Source organism: Falco naumanni, chromosome 5 (genome assembly GCF_017639655.2).
Source record: "Falco naumanni isolate bFalNau1 chromosome 5, bFalNau1.pat, whole genome shotgun sequence".
Classification (NCBI taxonomy): Eukaryota; Metazoa; Chordata; class Aves; order Falconiformes; family Falconidae; genus Falco; species Falco naumanni.
This window is the reverse complement of record NC_054058.1, coordinates 24,500,319-24,517,777: the sequence shown is the minus strand read 5'-3', so window position 1 is coordinate 24,517,777 and position 17,459 is coordinate 24,500,319. Positions and strand designations below refer to the sequence as shown.

At 41.2% G+C, this 17,459-nt stretch overlaps 1 protein-coding gene across 5 annotated transcripts in view; it reads left to right on the top strand.

Moving 5' to 3' along the window:
* The window catches only part of ERC1 (ELKS/RAB6-interacting/CAST family member 1), a 311,152-nt gene that overhangs the window by 8,853 nt on the left and 284,840 nt on the right, over positions 1–17,459 (top strand). For 3 of the 5 annotated variants that reach the window (XM_040594870.1, XM_040594868.1, XM_040594867.1), the window contains exon 3: positions 12,188–13,021. In XM_040594870.1, coding sequence (XP_040450804.1) covers positions 12,353–13,021 — 669 coding nt within the window. In that variant the 5' untranslated portion in view covers positions 12,188–12,352. Of the gene's footprint in view, positions 1–154; positions 244–398; positions 445–12,187; positions 13,022–17,459 lie in introns of those variants that run through there. The other 2 variants (XM_040594865.1, XM_040594866.1) reach the window with 2 other exon arrangements.

Here is a 17,459-nt window from a genome sequence, read left to right as displayed (position 1 = left end):
GGAGCGCGCGCCGTGGGCGGGGCTACGGGGCGTCGCGCTTCGGCGGCGGCGGCAGGGGCGGGGCTCGTGTGTCTCGCGCCGGGGGCGCGGGAGGGAGCGGCGGAGCTCGCGCGCGAGAGGCGGCGGCGGGGAGAGGCGGAGGCGGCGGAGAGCGGCGGGCGCGGAGCCGGCCTGACCTCGCTGGAGCGCCGCCGCCGCCCGCTCCCGCCGTCGCGCACCCGCTCCCCGCGGGCTGACAGGCAGGTGAGGGGCCTCGCTCGGCGCGGGGGGTCGGGGGGGGGGGGCGGTGATCACGCTTCTTACCGGCCGCTGGGGGGAGCCAGGGGCGGGGCGGGGCCTGCGGGAGCCGGTAGCTGCGGGCAGTCGCCGGGCTGGGCAGGGGCTGCGGCGGCGGGGCAGGGGGCAGGCGGCGGCGGGGCCTGGCACCGGGGAGCTGCCGCTCAGGTGGGTCCGCGTCCGGCGGCGGCTCCCCCGCGGGCTGCGTGGCCTGTCGGCCGGCCGGAGAGAGGGGGCGCCCGGGCGCGGCCGGGAGAGGCGGCCGGGGGGGTGCGGGGCCTCGCCCCTGCCGGGCCCCGCGCACGCTGTCACCGCCCGGGGGTTGGGCGGCGGCAGCGCTCCCCCCGGCCCCGGCCGGCCGGCCCGCGGCGGGGACGGCCACATCACCGTGCCCGCCGCCTGGCTGGCGGCAGGCGAGCGGGCCCGCGCCCTGCCGGGCATTGCTCATGGTGGTGGTGCGCCGGGGCGGGCTGCTGGGCGCCGGGTGGGGTTTGGTTTTCCTCGTACGTTGGGTCCTTCGTGCTCTTCCCATTTGCGTTCCGGGTGGTATTTTTCCGCCCTGACTTCGTCTGTCCTTGGGAAGCTCACGCTTTTGTTGTCTTAGTCACATCATCTGAGGTAATGGTGACCGGTGTCTTTCTACCTAGACCTTGCGGTGGTGATGGGTTTTTTATCTTTTCCCTGCGAACGCTGAATGGTCACATCTCATTTATTTTATTGCATCGACTACGAAGTAAGCGTCAGCTGACACCGTGCTTTGTTTCTGAATCTGCTGCCGTCCTGAAGCATGTGTCAGGAATTGCTGTCTTTCCACATCTGTCTCATTTGTAACGTGAACTCTGAGTTATGAAGCGTACGGTTTATTTTACACGGACTGTTGTGTGCAGCACTGGAAGTTCACGTTATGGTTTGTGCCAGTGTGGTGTGAAGTCGTTTAAAGTAAAACCCCAGTGGAAATGTGAGAGACTAGGAGATATGAAGGAAAGATATAGGGACCTGTGGTGGTGGTGGAAAGCAGTACAGAAGCCGAGAGAATGAAAGCAAATTCAGAGAAATAGAATGGGTCCAAAGAACAACGTTTGTGTTAACATTTTATCCACTTTTGTTTTGGGAGGCACATTGATGTACCTGGGTGGTTGTAACTGGATAGTATGTTACCTTAAATTCAACAGGCTGTAACCAAAAAAAGTTGTCTGGATTGATTGCAGGGTTGTAATTCTTGAAACAGTGGCTGACTCGGAGGTTACAGCAGTAACCTCCACCAGCTGCCTGCCCTCCTTTTCTCCTGGAGGTTACTGCATCTCTAGCAGTAGGTGGATGCACATACATCTCTCCTCCTGAGCTACTGCTATCTACAGCCTGATGTATTACTCTGTCTTGTGTTGAAAACTAGAGCAGCTCAGAAGCGTACCCCAATTCAGGGTCACATATGAGTTAGCACCCTTACAGCCATATCAAATAAGTTTGGAAGAGAAAAATCACCGCTTTGCCCATGCTAATGTGAGCAGAGCTGATAGTACAATAGTTGATTTTTTCAGTAATTAAATGTTTGGACAAAACCACTAGGTATTTAATAACTGAGACAGCTGTACTGAATGTAGTTCGGTTCTGGAAGCATAGTTCAGAACTTTTACCATAGAACAGCAGTTCCCTGAATAGTCTAGTATATAACTTGACTGTATCATCCAGAAATTTGGAATTGTCTTCAATCCATCAAGCTGCAAGAGGGACTGCACTGAGTTTGGGATCTGCTGAGCAGAATGTGAGTTATCATAACATTTGATATAATTTGAGATTTTTCCACTTTCCTGGGAAACCAATTTAGCTGTAATTAAATCACTATAAGGATGTTAGCAGGTTTTCTTCAGTTTGGGTTTCTGCTGTCTGGGCTATATTAAAGCATCATGTTTTTCATAAGTCTTAGCATTTTTCTTTGATCCTGTTGCAAGCTTTTATGGGATTCTGTTCGCATAAATTTTCATCTCTGATATCTGGCTAATGGCCTGACTGGCAAAGAAGCAGATTTGATATGTACATAGCCTGTACCTTTTTATTGAATTGCGTATCTTGGTCATGGAAGAAACCTAGGTTGGGGTTTTTTTGCTGGATCTGCTACTTTGAGTTGAGAGGTAGCAGTTATCTGTGTTACTGTATGAATAGAAGTATTTCACTGGTTGCTTTTGCAACCAGTGCATGAGTTCATTGCTGTTATTCTTTATTCTGTGAAGTGGGATACTCTCCCCTTGTTATCCCTCCCCCCCTTGCCCCTCACTATATTAATGCCTATTTCTCAAAGGCCTCTCTCTTGTGTGAGATGTTTGTTGCAACACTTAACCTGACTAAGCCACCTGAAAATTGTAGTATGTTTAGAAGGTCTGGCTTGTTTTATCTGAGTATGGTATGCGCAGAACCATGTGGATGGATGAATGCATGCAGCTTTTAAAATAGTCAGACTGATTGCTAGAATTAAGAAAAAATAATACATGTTCTTGAACCTTGCTGGCTGCCGTGCCGTCAGAGCAGTCTGGGTAATGAGGATTCTGTCAATTGCTGCCTGTTTAAGCCATGAGTTTAACTCTGTGGCATGCAGTGGGCTGCCATGTGGCAGTGGTAGAGCATGAGACCCTACAATATTCAATGCTGATTTAGGAAAAGTGATGTTTTCTGGTATGTGGGCTATGTCAATACCGTTAACACAATTCTGTTGTTAGGACAAAATCATGATGGAAATTCTGTAGATGGATTATGCTTTGCTTTGCACAGTGATATTACCCATGGTGACCTCAGGGTCTGAAGCTGTCTACATGGATTCACTAGTACTTCTGGGATTTTGGAGTATTTTTATCACATTTAGCATTTTGTTTCCACTATTGGGAAGTTGGTTGTTGGTTGCATGCCACCTGGGGGGGGGGGGGGGGGGGGGGGGGGGGAAGAGAAACAACCGTGCATACAAATGCATGAAATTTGCTGATTGTATACTCTAAAAATCAGGCTATAAACTCTTTAGCTGTAGTGACAGAAAATTAATATCTACAGGTCTTCAGTCTTCTAGGCAATTAGTAGAGTTAGAGTTGAAGGCTTCTATAGGTATGTCAATGATAAAAGGAGGACTAGGGAAAATGTGGGCCTTCTCCAGAAGGAAATGGGAGACCTGGTTGCCTGGGTTATGGGGAAGGCTGAAGTACTCTATGACTTTTTTGCCTCGGGTCTTCACTGGCAAGTGCTCCAGCCGCACCACCCAAGTAGCAGAAAGCAAAGGCAGGGACTGAGAAAATGAACTGCCACTGTTGGAGGAGATCAGGTTTGAGAACATCTAAGGAACTTGAATAGGCACAAGTCCATGGGACCTGATGAGATGCATCCATGGGTCCTAAGAGAACTAGTGGATGAGGTGGCTAAGCCACTATCCATCATATTTGAGAAGTCCTGGCAATCTGGTGAAGTTTCCACAGACTGGAAAAGGGGAAGCATAACCCCCATTTTTAAAAAGGGAAATAAGGAAGACCCAGGGAACTACAGGCCAGTCAGTCTCACCTCTGTGCCCAGCAAGATAATGGACCAGATCCTCCTGGAAACTATGAGAAGGCACATGGAAAATAAGGAGGTGATTGGTAACAGCCAGCTTGGCTTCACTAAGGGCAAATTGTGCCTGACAAATTTGGTGGCCTTCTACGATGGGATTACAGCATTGGTGGATAAGGGAAGAGCGACTGACATAATCTGCCTGGACTTGTGTAAAGCATTTGACACTGTCCCACGTGACATTTTTGTTTCTAAACTGGAGAGACATAGATTCGATGGATAGACCACTTGCTGGATAAGGAATTGGCTGGGTGGTCACACTGAAAGAATTGTGGTCAACAGCTCGATGTCCAAGTGGAGACCAGCGATGAGTGGTGTTCCTGAGGGGTTGGTATTGGGACCAGCGCTGTTTAAAATCTTTGTCAGCGTCACGTACAGTGGGATTGAGTGCACCCTCAGCAAGTTTGCTGATGACACCAAGTAGCGTGGTGCAGTTGACACACTGGAGGGAAGGGATGCCATCCAGAGGGGCCTTGACAGGCTTGAGGGGTGGGCCTGTGTGAACCTCATGACTTTCAACAAGACTTGGGGTTGTTGGTTTATGAGAAACACCATGTGCACTTGCAGCCCAGAAAGCCAAGCGTATCCTTGGCTGCATCAAAAGAAGCATGACCAGCAGGTCAAGGGAGGTGATTCTCCCCTGCTGCTCTGCTCTGGTGAGACTCGACCTGGAGCACTGTGTTCAGCTCTGGGGTCCCCAGCATAGGAAGGATGTGGACCTGTTGGAGTGAGTCCAGAGGAAGGCCATGAATATGATCAGAGGGCTGGAGCTTCTCTCCTGGGAAGACAGACTGAGAGAGTTCAAGTTCGTCCACCTGGAGAAGAGAAGGCTCTGGGGAGACCTTATAGCAGGCTTCTAGTACCTAAAGAGAGCCTGGAAGAAAGCTGGAGAGGGACTTTTTACAAGGGCATGTAGTGATAGGACAAGGGGTAATGGCTTTAAGCTGAGAGAGTGTATATTTAGATTAGCTAAGGAAGAAATTCTTCCCTGTGAGGGTGGTGAGGCACTGGAACAGGTTGCCCAGAGAAGCTGTGGATGCCCCATCCCTGGAAGTGTTCAAGGCCAGGTTGGATGGGGCTTTGAGCAACCTGCTGTAGTGGAAGGTGCCCCTGCCCATGGCAGGGGAGTTGGAACTAACTGATCTTTATGGTCCTTCCAGCCCAAACCATTTTATGATTCTATGATTTTAATCAGTTCATCACTATGAAATTTATGTGTGTGTTCTGAATCCTGTTGATTTTTGTGTTTTGAACTTCTTTAAAAATAAAAAAGACACATAATTTTTGTTGTTTCTCCTATCTGCTTTAAATTTAGAGACTTATAACTAGCTCCATGTGATTGCACAAAACAAATCCTTATATACCTGCCCAGCCTACCTACATGTGTCAATGTTAAGAGCGTAGGATAGGGAAGGGACTGTGTGGGTTGCTAAGGTCCAATCCTGGGTAAACCTAGGCAAGAACCAGCAGCTGAGAATGGTCCACAATGTATCTGCACTGTGCGCTAACCAACCTGTAACAAATTCGATGGTGCCAGTGAAATACTTAGAGCTGTAGGAGAGAACAGATGCTGGAAGAATGTCCAAGACTTCTGCCGTACCTGGGAAGCCTTTCAGTGTGATGTTCATATAGTGTTAAGAAATACGTGCCCCAGTTTCTGGAGGAAGGCAGAAAAATACCTGTTGGTACACAGCAACCTGACTAAGGGAAAGAACTTGCATGTGCACCCAAATTTAGTGATCAGGTTAACTTTTAATATACCGTGAGCAGAACCACTTTAGTCTGACAAATCTGATGAGGTGAAGGCTTTTTTGATAAATATTTTTTATTTTTAGAAATATCAGTAGTACCTCATGTTTTGCCTTGAGTTGAGGCCAACCTCCAGAGCTTTAGGAAAAAATCCTTATAAGCAAATGGTTTATCACAAAGAGTATATAAATATGAGTAAATAAAGATTTAGCTGAAATTCATGCATTTTTATAGTAATAGTGACCATTTTTCTTTTTGTGGTCTTGTTTTTTGGGGAAGATAAGAAGGAATGAAGCTGTGGTGGTGAAAGCATACCATTTATGCTGATATCAAGACATACAGGAATTATAAGAAACAAAACCTGATGTCAGTTAAAGCTGCTTTTGCAAAGCAGCTGCTATGGAGTAGAGCATGTTCTGTCATCGTATGTCTTCCTTGTGGAATAAGTAGATCTCATGAAAGGAAATGTATACTTGTGGGAGACAAATAATTGAGGAAGCTGATGAATATTGCTTTTAAACTTTTAAAAACGACTGGACATAAATAGATGTTGTTGCTTGGGCATCTATTCACGTGCTCTCTAGGAATGAGCAGCCATAATATGTACACTTACTTTTTTGTCTTCGATCTTAATTTCATTAATCCCTTTTGCTTTCTTGCTTTGATAAGGATAAATAACTGAATTCCATGGGTTCCAATGCCTTTTGTCTGGCATTGGCTGGCTTGCAAATAATTTCCAAAGTAAACTTTCTTCTGTCATTTTTGTGTGTAATATTCATTAATCTAACATGAAATGTAGTGAGCTTTCTCTTACCTGTCAAAGCTAGTCAAACCTGAACTTTACAACATAGTCCTAAGGTAGATGCTTCATCACATTTTTATATGAAGTAACTAGCTTTTTTAATTATGGTGTGCACCAGAAAGTAACAGAAATTCAATTTTTCTCTTGATTAACGCACCTCTGAGTTGTTGTGAATCTTGTCTATTCCCTCATCACACTCACTATTTGAATTCCAGGGTAAAGATATTTGGCACGGTTTTATTGGAATATAAGCTTTTTTGGAATTCCACCCCTCCCCCCACTGCGCTCTATTCTGGAGTCCAGGTCATACTATAAAATCTAGTCATACTTACAATGAACTATTCAGGTGTGAACTATGAAAATGTGAACAGTTGTTACTTCTGCTAACGAAGTCTAATGTGTCTGCTACAGTGCTTTATCAGATTAAGATGGCTCTTGAAAAGGTTGACTCTTCTGTTGCTATTATAAAACTTGCATTCAAAGCTTTCCTTGTGCAGACAGGAGTTGGTGCTACAAGGAAGTTCAGTCTTCTGGAAGCTGGGTATATGGCTTCCATTATGCTGAAGGGAGGCACTGTAGGAGTCCCTGTGCGGTAAGATGTGTTTGCCTGCCTAGTTCGTGATCAAACTGCCCCGTTCCTATCAGGCAGCAATGCTGTTAAGGGGTTGACTCTGTAAGTGTTTCTGTCTGTCAGCTGGTGTCAGTGCTGAACAGAAACTACAGAGAAGAAATTCAGAGGAAATATTACTTGCTGAAGGCTGCAGAAGTTGTTCCAAAATTCTGTTTTAACAAACGTAAGCAGGGGTTTTTCTGTATTTCGTTGCTTACTTACCTTGAAGTAGTTACTATGGTATGAGTATTTGCCCTAGAGTGGGAGGAGATATGAAAGGCATCATATATTTATATGATACAGATATCCTCCAGAGGTTAAAAAACCTTTGTGTTAATGAATATCCTATTTTCTGTCAGCTGTAGCCAGGAATGTCTGCTTGTTGAGCCATTGCTTCACATGAAGTACTAGGTATAGGGGCTGAGTGTGACAGCATTGGTAAACACATCTCATTTTATTGGATTCTTTGTCCTCAAGTTGATGTCAGTGTGATCCCTCCAGAATTTATGTTTCTACTATGTCCGAATACAACTCATATTGAAAACTACCAGATCTTTTGACAAGACTAGTGTACCTATTCCTGCCCGCTCTCACTTCATAACTGCCTTGCAAGTAAATCAGCATGAAGTTGTGAGGCTTACATTTTACTATTCTTTCAGCATGCTAGGTTCTGATGCAGGAGTTACCAGCTTTCGTGCTTCTTTGAATTACAGTTTCATTGATGCATGGTTCTGGGTATCACTACTTGGAGCGGTAGCTGCTTTGCTGTTTTGAAGGAGGCTTGATTCTCCGTTGCTTTTCACTGGCTATTGTAATGAAACATTCATTTTAGTTTCTACAGGTTGCACGGTAGTACAATGCCACAATTTAAATGTTTACTGTCAGATTATAAACTTTTTTCACAGTGCGTGATGTCTGTCTCTGAATGGTTTTGGTCAGTTACCTGTGATCTTAGAAGACGTTTTTCTTAGGTGGCACTTCAGACAGGATGTACTGTTAATCTGCTTTACTGTTTTCATACAGAAAATGTGTTTCTAACTGTCCTTTTTTCAAACCTTTTTCTACAATGTTGTGCAAATCTTATCTGTTGTTCTTATGTTTCTGATAGTCCCTCTTTCAAGCTTTTTCTTAATCACTAGATAGCAATTTTCAGCTAATACTAAAGCAGGTCAATCGTATGTCTCTGTACTTGTAAAGATGCTATGCCAATCTCTAGATAACTATATGAAGTTTTTAATTTGGCTGACACTAATTGTTTTGGATTTTTAAAATTTGGTTTGCAGATAGCATGCTCTTTGGAAGTTTTTGTTCTCTTGGTGAGCAGGGAAAAGAGAGTTTTGTTTCACAAATGTAAACTATTCAAGCTACCTTGAGGAAAATGGTTTAGTGGCTTCAGTGTTTCTTTGTGTGTGGCTTTTTTTTTTTTTTTTTTTAAACACTTGCAGTTTATAGTCTCTCTTTGTAATCTTAGGTAAGGGTTCCTGTATTGGCAAAAGGACCAAAGGTTTTTGAAACCAACGTGAAAGTTTGAAAAGGAAAAATGGTCAGTGCATTCATGTCACAGTTGGACAGTGTTCCTTGTGGTTACAACTATCCTGTAAGGTTAACGGATGATTTATTTGGGACTAAATTTAGGCTGCATGTTGGCCTCATGGAAGATAAAGAGACTGTACTGCTCAACTTCCTGGTAAAATGCTACTATGAGTCAGAATACTGAGAAAGTTAACTTTTCTGGTTATGTTGCTCTCTGAAATAAATCTTCCAAGTAATTTTACTTGGACTCCTGGGGGGAAACTAGAACTCTTTTCTTCATCCTGGTTAATTGGTATTGCGAATGAGGAAAGATGTTTCTCTCGTGTCCTTCACTTTGCTGTGTCCAGCATGGAAGATGTTTTTGCTAGTGTGAATTGTCTCAGTATCTGTTTCTGCTTATGGATTCCTATTAGTAACAAAGTAAAATGGACAGTGATAAAATAGTACTAGAGAAAAAAAAATAAAAAAGAAGTTAAGATTTTTCTTGTAACTTTTTTCTCTTGAAATATGACAGATCTCTGTGTCAGTGAATTTACTGAACCTGGCTGGATGGCTGGAAGAGTGTATTTAGTTAATAATATGCACAATTTTAAAGTGTGACAATGGTGTAATGAAAGTTCTCATTTCAAGAGAAATACCTGGAGGGCTATGTTTGCTTGTTTCCAAAGACTTCTTTTCTTAATCTGCTGCTTTTGGTTGGTTTTCCTTTTGAAAAGTTAGTGCAGGTAATGTGTGTTGGTGATGGCAGAGTTGTTCTCCCTGGGTTTCATGTGTGCCCACTCTGGGAATCCTTTCTGTAACCCTCATTGACAGCTAATTCTAGCAGTTGGCTTACATGGCTTGAATTATTTGATTTTTTTGGAGTAACAGAGGGGATGGTGCCTACCTGTGAAACACAGCTTAGAGCTGAATTAGCACAGGACTGGTGTTTCCACTTAAGGTGGACAAGAGTTGAGTAGCCTGCCTTGTACACTAGATGATGTTTACTGCACAGTGCCTGCTGTGGTACCAGCTCCTTTCAGCTACTTTCTGTCAAGGACATCAGTCACTTTCATTCTTTGAAAAGGCTATTAATAGTTTACCAAAATGTTTTCTAAAGCAAGGAGAAAGTAATTACATGAATTTTCCATTGTGGGGGTGATTAACTTATTAGAAATGATCTGAAATATTTTCTGCATTTCTCTTTCTTAAGTACTTTACTAGATGTTACTTCCACACGCAGCTGTAATGTACTTCTAGCAACTTTTAAATTTAATATTTTTTGAGGAAAGTGTTTTAACTAAAATACACAGAATAAAACATGTCTAATCTTTTGGTTCAAGTTAAACTCATTTAAAGCTGTTAAGTGAATGAGTGTTTGCACTGATTTACTGTGGTGAGTTTCTAGCAAATAAATGCAGTGATTTGGATTAATTTTCAAGAGAATTCTCATGAATACAAGCTCTCAGTTGAATGTACTTTATGTAGTGTCTAAGAAATCATATCTGACTTATTTTGAGTGCTCAAGTGGTGTCACAGCAGCATTTTTAGCATTTTGATATCTCACACAGTGAGATTAGTCTGAAATAGCTTTTCTATTTGGAAGAAGTGTTTTTTCTTCCAGATCTGGGGCACAGGGTCTCACTTACTGAAGTAACTCCAGTGGAACACTGTAGACTTTATTACATAGCTTATATTTCTGTACTGTTTTGCATAAGGGTATGTAGCTGAAATAGAAGAAATGTCTTATCTGTAGTTTGTATTAAAAATAATCTGTAGGTGGTGTTTTGGTAGCTCGCTTTGGTTGTCAAAAAAAAGAAAGAGGAAGAGTGAGCACTTGAACTTCTTGAGGACTGCTCACAAAATCGTATCAACTTCTGTAAGCTTTGTAAAATTAGTCATGCTATTGTGTCTTCTATAAAATAATGTGAAAATGAAAAAATGCTGGATTACTCTGATCTTGTTTTCCCATTAAAACTTAGGGTTAAACCAAACATTTTGAAATTATTTCTTGTTGTGTCTTTCCCCATACTAACTTTTTTCTGAAAGGAAAACATTATGGATCTTTTCTCCATCAGGCTTTTACTTTTTTTCGTTCTACCCTTTTCCATTATTTTTTTGCAATATTATTTTTTGGTCTCTTCCCCTCCACCCATTTTACTGTTTCTACAATTTCTTTTTAAAGTGTGTTCCTCTTTTAAGCCTAACCTTTCATCTGCTTGCCCACTTATTATCTCACAAATATGCCATGCAGTTTGGAAAAATTAATTCCTAATATCTGGCAAACCTAACTTGAGAGCAGAAGGTAAGGCTAGATGAAAGCTGGTGTGAAAGGAAGGGTGTTGGGATATGCAAGATGATGCTGCTCTTTGGATGCTCTCTGGTATTCTTTCGTCTAATGGGGAGAGGTCAGATAAGGAATGTTTCAGTGTTCTAGTTTTCATTTTAGTTGAGCCCCATAGTGACTTGAAGTAGGAAAAAAAGTGACAGCTGTACAGTGGGAGTGGTTCTACAGTGCAGTAGTTTAGTCACAAGAGTGGATTTCGTCCCTGTTTCTTGCTCCTCTACTAGATCTTGACTACTAACAGTGCTCTCAGCCCACTGCCCCTGTACTAAAGAGTTACCTACTAACGTCTGTGGAACAGCATAATATTACAGTGCAAAAATAAGGAATTTTATTGCACATGCTACCAGAGTTCTTGTTTAAAGAAAAAGTAGAGGAGAGAAGGAATTGCAACATGATGATGTCTTACCGTTCTGTTTTAAGAGGTCCCTGCTGTTGGAAGGATATTATTTAATGGAATTAATCTCTGGTTAATGGTTAATGGGAAGTAAGTTTTCATTGAATTCTTTGCTTAACCTGAATATAGATTTAAGTCATGTGGACAGAATCCCAGTTTGAGAGAAAATAAGAGACTGGAACCAGTTTTCAGCGCAGGTGTGATTCTCTTGTTCCTCTTAACCTCACTGGTCCCATTGCTGTGTGATGGCTGTTCTTTTAGAGTTGTGTCTGTACTTGCGTAAGCTTTGCGGTCAGTGATGATTTCATGATTCTTTTTAGTTTCAGTTCTGCCTTCAGAGTTTGAAGGAGGGCTGACAGCAACACTAAAGGGACCTGCTAGTCAAAGTCATGATTGAAATAACTTCAGTACATCCTGCCTTCCCATTTGCAGGATTATTTTCACAGCAACAGGGTTTAGAAACTGTCCTACAGAAGCTAGCAGTGCTTGAAGAAAAAAAAATATGACTGAATGGGCTTTAAATTTTGATTGTCTCTGTTATTCAGAAAGGTAACAGGTAAAGAGTTAGGACCAGTTAGAAATAGGAAAAAAAGTTAGGTGACTATTGTAGAGTCCAGATCATGACCGACAAAATTACGGCTTGAAAATCGATGAGTTCTTTTTTTCTTCTCTCACTTTGCTGTGATAATAAAACAGCAGAAAAGCAAGAATAGAAGTTCCTTTTTGAGTTTAAATATTAATGTTCAAATAAGAGATTGCTTTTTTGTGAGTGGGATTAAAAAGATGTTGGAGAAGTGTAAAGGCTCTAGAATACACTTTATTCTAATGTGGAACAAAATATTTGATGATGAACTAGGTATTTAAGATGTTACTTATATTGATAAAGATTTTAACATGTTGTTCTTATTGGTACAGATATGGTCCTGAAAATTGGGAGTACGTGACTTCAAAGATGGACAACTGGATCTCTTATAACTTGTGATTGGCCTTAAGCTGACTTAAAACCGTTGAAGAACTTAACAGGATTTCTCTTGTTCCTGATTTATGCCTATCTAATTGCCTCACACCACCAGCTTAATCATGTATGGAAGTGCTCGGTCAGTTGGTAAGGTTGAGCCAAGCAACCAGAGTCCAGGGCGTTCACCAAGGCTGCCACGGTCACCACGCTTGGGCCATCGTCGAACCAACAGTACAGGAGGCAGTTCTGGGAGTAGTACTGGGGGTGGCAGTGGGAAAACCCTTTCTATGGAAAATATTCAGTCCTTAAATGCTGCCTATGCTACGTCCGGCCCTATGTACCTAAGTGACCATGAGAACGTGGGTGCAGATACCCCAAAAAGCACCATGACTTTGGGACGATCGGGGGGGCGGCTGCCTTATGGTGTTAGGATGACTGCAATGGGTAGCAGCCCTAACATTGCCAGTAGTGGAGTTGCCAGTGATACTATTGCATTTGGAGAGCACCATCTCCCTCCAGTGAGCATGGCATCCACTGTGCCTCACTCACTGCGCCAGGCCAGGGATAACACAATAATGGATCTGCAGACACAACTCAAAGAAGTATTAAGGGAAAATGATCTGCTTCGCAAGGATGTGGAGGTGAAAGAAAGCAAGCTGAGTTCTTCCATGAACAGTATCAAGACCTTCTGGAGTCCTGAGCTAAAAAAGGAGAGAGCTCTGAGGAAAGATGAAGCTTCAAAAATCACCATTTGGAAGGAACAATATAGAGTTTTGCAAGAAGAAAACCAGGTTTGTCATCTGATGTCACTTTTGTGTTAGTACAGTAGCATGATTAAATGAGTTTATTAAACTTGCATGTCACATTTAAGTAGCTAAATTATATTGGTGCTTTTTCCAGGTAATTGGTATGACTAAGATGTGTTTTCAACTTGAAAGCCTCTTTTTAAATACTTCTTGTCAGACTTGTAATGCACCTCTTGAATGCTCATTTCTCCTTGTGTCTTGGTTTTTTTTCCTGGGACTGATGTTAACCACTCGGTTTCCTTTTGGAAGTATTCTACTCTGTTCATAATTAATATTTCTGTAGTGCTTACCTCCTGAAGAATTCTCTGAGATGCAGAATATACTGACTGCTGACTCCCAATACAACTGAACTGTTGCTGAATGTTGACGGATTGCCAGTAAAACAAAGTTCACGTTACACTGGTCTTATTTTAGAGCTCCAATTAAAAATTCCAGACTTGATGTTTTCACAAACAGATATAAATTGTGTTCTTGGCTACATTTAACTAACACTGTTTAATACCTGCTCATCTACTCTTTTGTCATAAGCAGTGCATATCTTGTTATGCAACTATCATAAAGCACCCTACACGTTTTTTTGTAGTGGTCTGGCTAGTTAGAGAGTAGGCAGAAAAATAAAGAAACTTGGGCATCTAGTTCTTTTGTCTTGTCCCTTTCAAAAGCATGCCTAAATTAGAATAAAACGGAGAGGTTGATTAAAATTGAGCTCTCTTTGTAGTCAGCTGTACTTATTAAAAGCTTTTTAAAAATTTTCCCACCTAGGCCTTCTTGCTAGCTTAATTGTGAAGTAATTACTTGTCTTTGAGTTAGTGTCCTCCTGTTCAGTTGTTTGTGGTCAAATGTGAGTTAGGCATCTCTCTTGACTTTCCAGTAAGAAACCTCACCACTCTTAGTGAATACAGGCCCAGCATCCAACTCCAAAAGTTTCCTGAAATTGACAAATTTCCCCATTGAGCTTTTTAAATATCCAAGAAAGTTTAATGAAATATTTTCCATAACTCAAGCATGGTCATGTTCTTGAAGCTCTTAAGGTATACTTGCTATTTTAGGCAGTGCTTTTTTTAAGATTTGCTTTAGAAGGTGGAGGGGAGAAGATACTGCTGGAGGAAGAAAATAGTGCTGGTTATACTTGGCATGTTATATGCTACTTTCAGGCGACCTGTCTTAAATAGTAGGTTCCTTTTGTTAGTGATAATCTGCTACACTGCTGCTACACTGAAACTGGGTGATTTTTTTTTTTCTTTTTTCCCCCTTCACTTTTTAAAGAACTGAGTTGAAGAAAGTAAGTTGCTTTTCCTGAGTCAGGATGAAATAATTTAATGAACTTGTCATGTATAGCTGTATTCTTACTGAGTGGTAAGTATCAAAACATGGGATTTGTTCATGTGTGTGACATTTCATATTCATTTTCATACACCTCCCTGGAGTGAAGAAAACCTAAAGTTAAACAGCTTTTAGTAGCGAAGTAGGATTTCCTTAGAAAGAGTAATCCAGTGACAATTTTAGTTTAGGATGTAGAGGTGCAGTACCAGTATAATGAAAACATGGAATACCATTCACTCATCTTTGTAATGTTCTTTGTATTTCAGATGCAGGTAAGTATTTTAATTCTCAATTTATTTTCATTTTTAAGTTCAGTTTTCATACTGAAGAGAATGTCTCAGAATATATTTTTTCTGAAATAAATATTGACATTTGAGGATGCTGTGGAAATCTTGCAAGAAAAATGCCATGAGTATATAGTTTAGAATGGATTAAGCAGTTACCAAATATGTATAGGTTGAAGAACAGTGATTCTTCTATCTGAGGTTTGTTTTTTTTCTTGTCTTAAGTTTATCCCCTAATTAAGGATTTACAGATACTTCCAGGCCACTGTTCTCTAGGCAATCACTATAATTACTACCACACTGGTAGAATTGTATAACTTTGGTCCAAAAAAAGAAGGGTGCAATTTAAAAGTAAAAGGGTATTATTGCAATGAGCTGTAAAAACTAAGAATGCTAATTAATAGATTATACTTAGCTAACAGTGTGTCCTAATTAAACTCCGTTCATTGTGTCTTCTATAGCCTTTTGGAGTTGGTCACTTCAGCCATTTATAAGGAAGATCAGTTTAATAGGATTTACTGTAATTAAACAGACTTCTCTGTTTAGACACTGAACAAGGGATTTCTCTGATCTGTTGGGGGATCAGAAAACCCTTTTCATTACCCCTCCAGCCTCCCCATACAATGAGTTCCAGTATAATTGCAGGAAATTGTGTTTTAGATCTCAATGGAAGTATTTCAGCACATCTCTTTTAATAAAGACTTCTCACATTTGCAGAACTTGTGCTTTATATTATGTTTAGCTAGGACCAAATACATTGTTAAAAATTGACTCAACTCGGAGCCAAGATGCTGACTGACTCATGCGATTATCTGATATCTCATCTCTTTGCTGTGGTTTTGGTTCTTTATTCCTGTACCACACTTGATTGTCCCTGATTGTATTTTTTTTTATTGCTATTCTTGTCACCTCAGCTTTGAATGATTGAATTGCCTCTTGATTTTGGAAGTTGTTAAAAATATGTGACAATGTATGCTCCAGTTGATTGCTACCTCAGCCTCCGGTGAAAAATACACTGGTACCTTTGGGTTTTCTTCCCTATTTCTTGGGAACATGTGCAAATAAATCACTGTTATTGATGTATTACTGATTTCCAGGAAATTTTCTGAATTCAATAAAGATCAGAGAATCAATAGGGAAAGAGCATGCTGCCTGTCCTGAGACAGTCACATCTCTTTTTGTTCGGTTGCTGCCTTAGGGCAGTTGGATGTAATAACTGAGTGTCATGCACATGCATCTCTTTAGCTTTCACTTGGGTTGAGAGTGCTTTAGTCTTGCTCAGTTGTGGTGTTTTCACGAGCTGTGGTGCAGCACAGCTGTATTCATCAGTTACTCTGTGCAAATACAACAGCTGTGGAGTGTAGCATATGCTGAACTTTATTTTCATCCTTTGTAACTGATCTTGAAGAGCCAGAAAATCCTTTCTTTTCATAAATGGGGGATGTCATTGTCATCTCATCTTGAAGAGCTCAAAACTAAACACAGAAAGTATTCCTGTAGTTAACGTAGATTCTTGGAAAAATACAATAGTTTTCAGTGTAATGTGGATTAGTTAACCAATTACACTTTGCAAGAAGCCAAAAGGAGAGTGCTAATTATTTCCTAAAGGTTAACAAACATGTGCATATCCAAGGAGGGACTGATGGAGTCAATAAACAGGAACTTGTTTTTGTCATGGTATCACTTTCCTTAGCATGCTTTAGAAGGAACTGTATTTTTCTGAGTATAATTTTTTTTTTTTTTTTAGTGTGTGTGTGGTTTAAGGTTTCCCTGGAAACCTCTTCATCAGAAGCCAGAAGAGGGAAGGAAAGACAGGGTTTTTTGCACTTTGGTAGAAATAATTTTCCTAAAAACTGGACCATAGTGGACTATGTGGAACTCAAGAAAAAGGAACTTCTCTCAGTTGAAACTTGCTTATAACAAGGTGATTGTCCCTTAAAAAAAAAAAAAAAAGTGCAATGGAAATTAAATGTCTAATGCCCTGCATTGAAATCTCCCACATTTGACTGATCTATGTTTAAGATCTTATACGTGTTTCAGCTGAAATGATGTGGTACTGCTGTAAACATCTTTTTACTTTGATGTATTTCTGTGGTCTTTCTGTGGTTAGAGGCGTTGGATGTCTGAGTGAGAGAGTTTAACCAAGAAAATATTTCTGAAAGGAATTTCACCTTGCTTGGGGTAACCGCTTGAAGAATAATCTGCTTTATTGTGATGGAGAAGTGTGATGGGTGTACTGCAGCTTTTCATCATCTGCCTTCTTGAGGGCCAGAAGTAACCTCCATTTCATAGTAGCGTGGAATGAGCATCTCACTTTTTAACGTATAGTTGGCCATGTGTTAGCCTCTTAAATGCATTGGGTGCTGCTGTTGTGAGACTGGCAGAGCTTCTAATGAGTACATGATCTGAAAATTGGATTAATTCTCACTTCTGCATTGATGTAATTTTTTTGGGTTTTTAAAAATTATATATAAAATAGAGCTCTGATTTGTCTTAGTACTGTGTCATTCTAATACTAATACCATTCCTGAGTTGGTTGTTAGTTGATAGAAGGCTAAACTTTCTCCCATTATAATTGTATAATTGCACAATATGTGGTTCCATAGTCATTGCTTAAAGGCATTATCTGTATCCCGCAGCATTACACTTAAAAAATACTTTCAATGACAGATGTCTGTCGGCTCTCCAGAATGCTGACAGCTTTAAGGTTCCCTTTGTCTTGCTCCAGTTGCAGCATTAAATTATAACTTAATTGTCTTTCAGAATAACTCAAAACTGTCTCCTTAAGAGTGCTTGGTATCTGAGGCATTTATCAA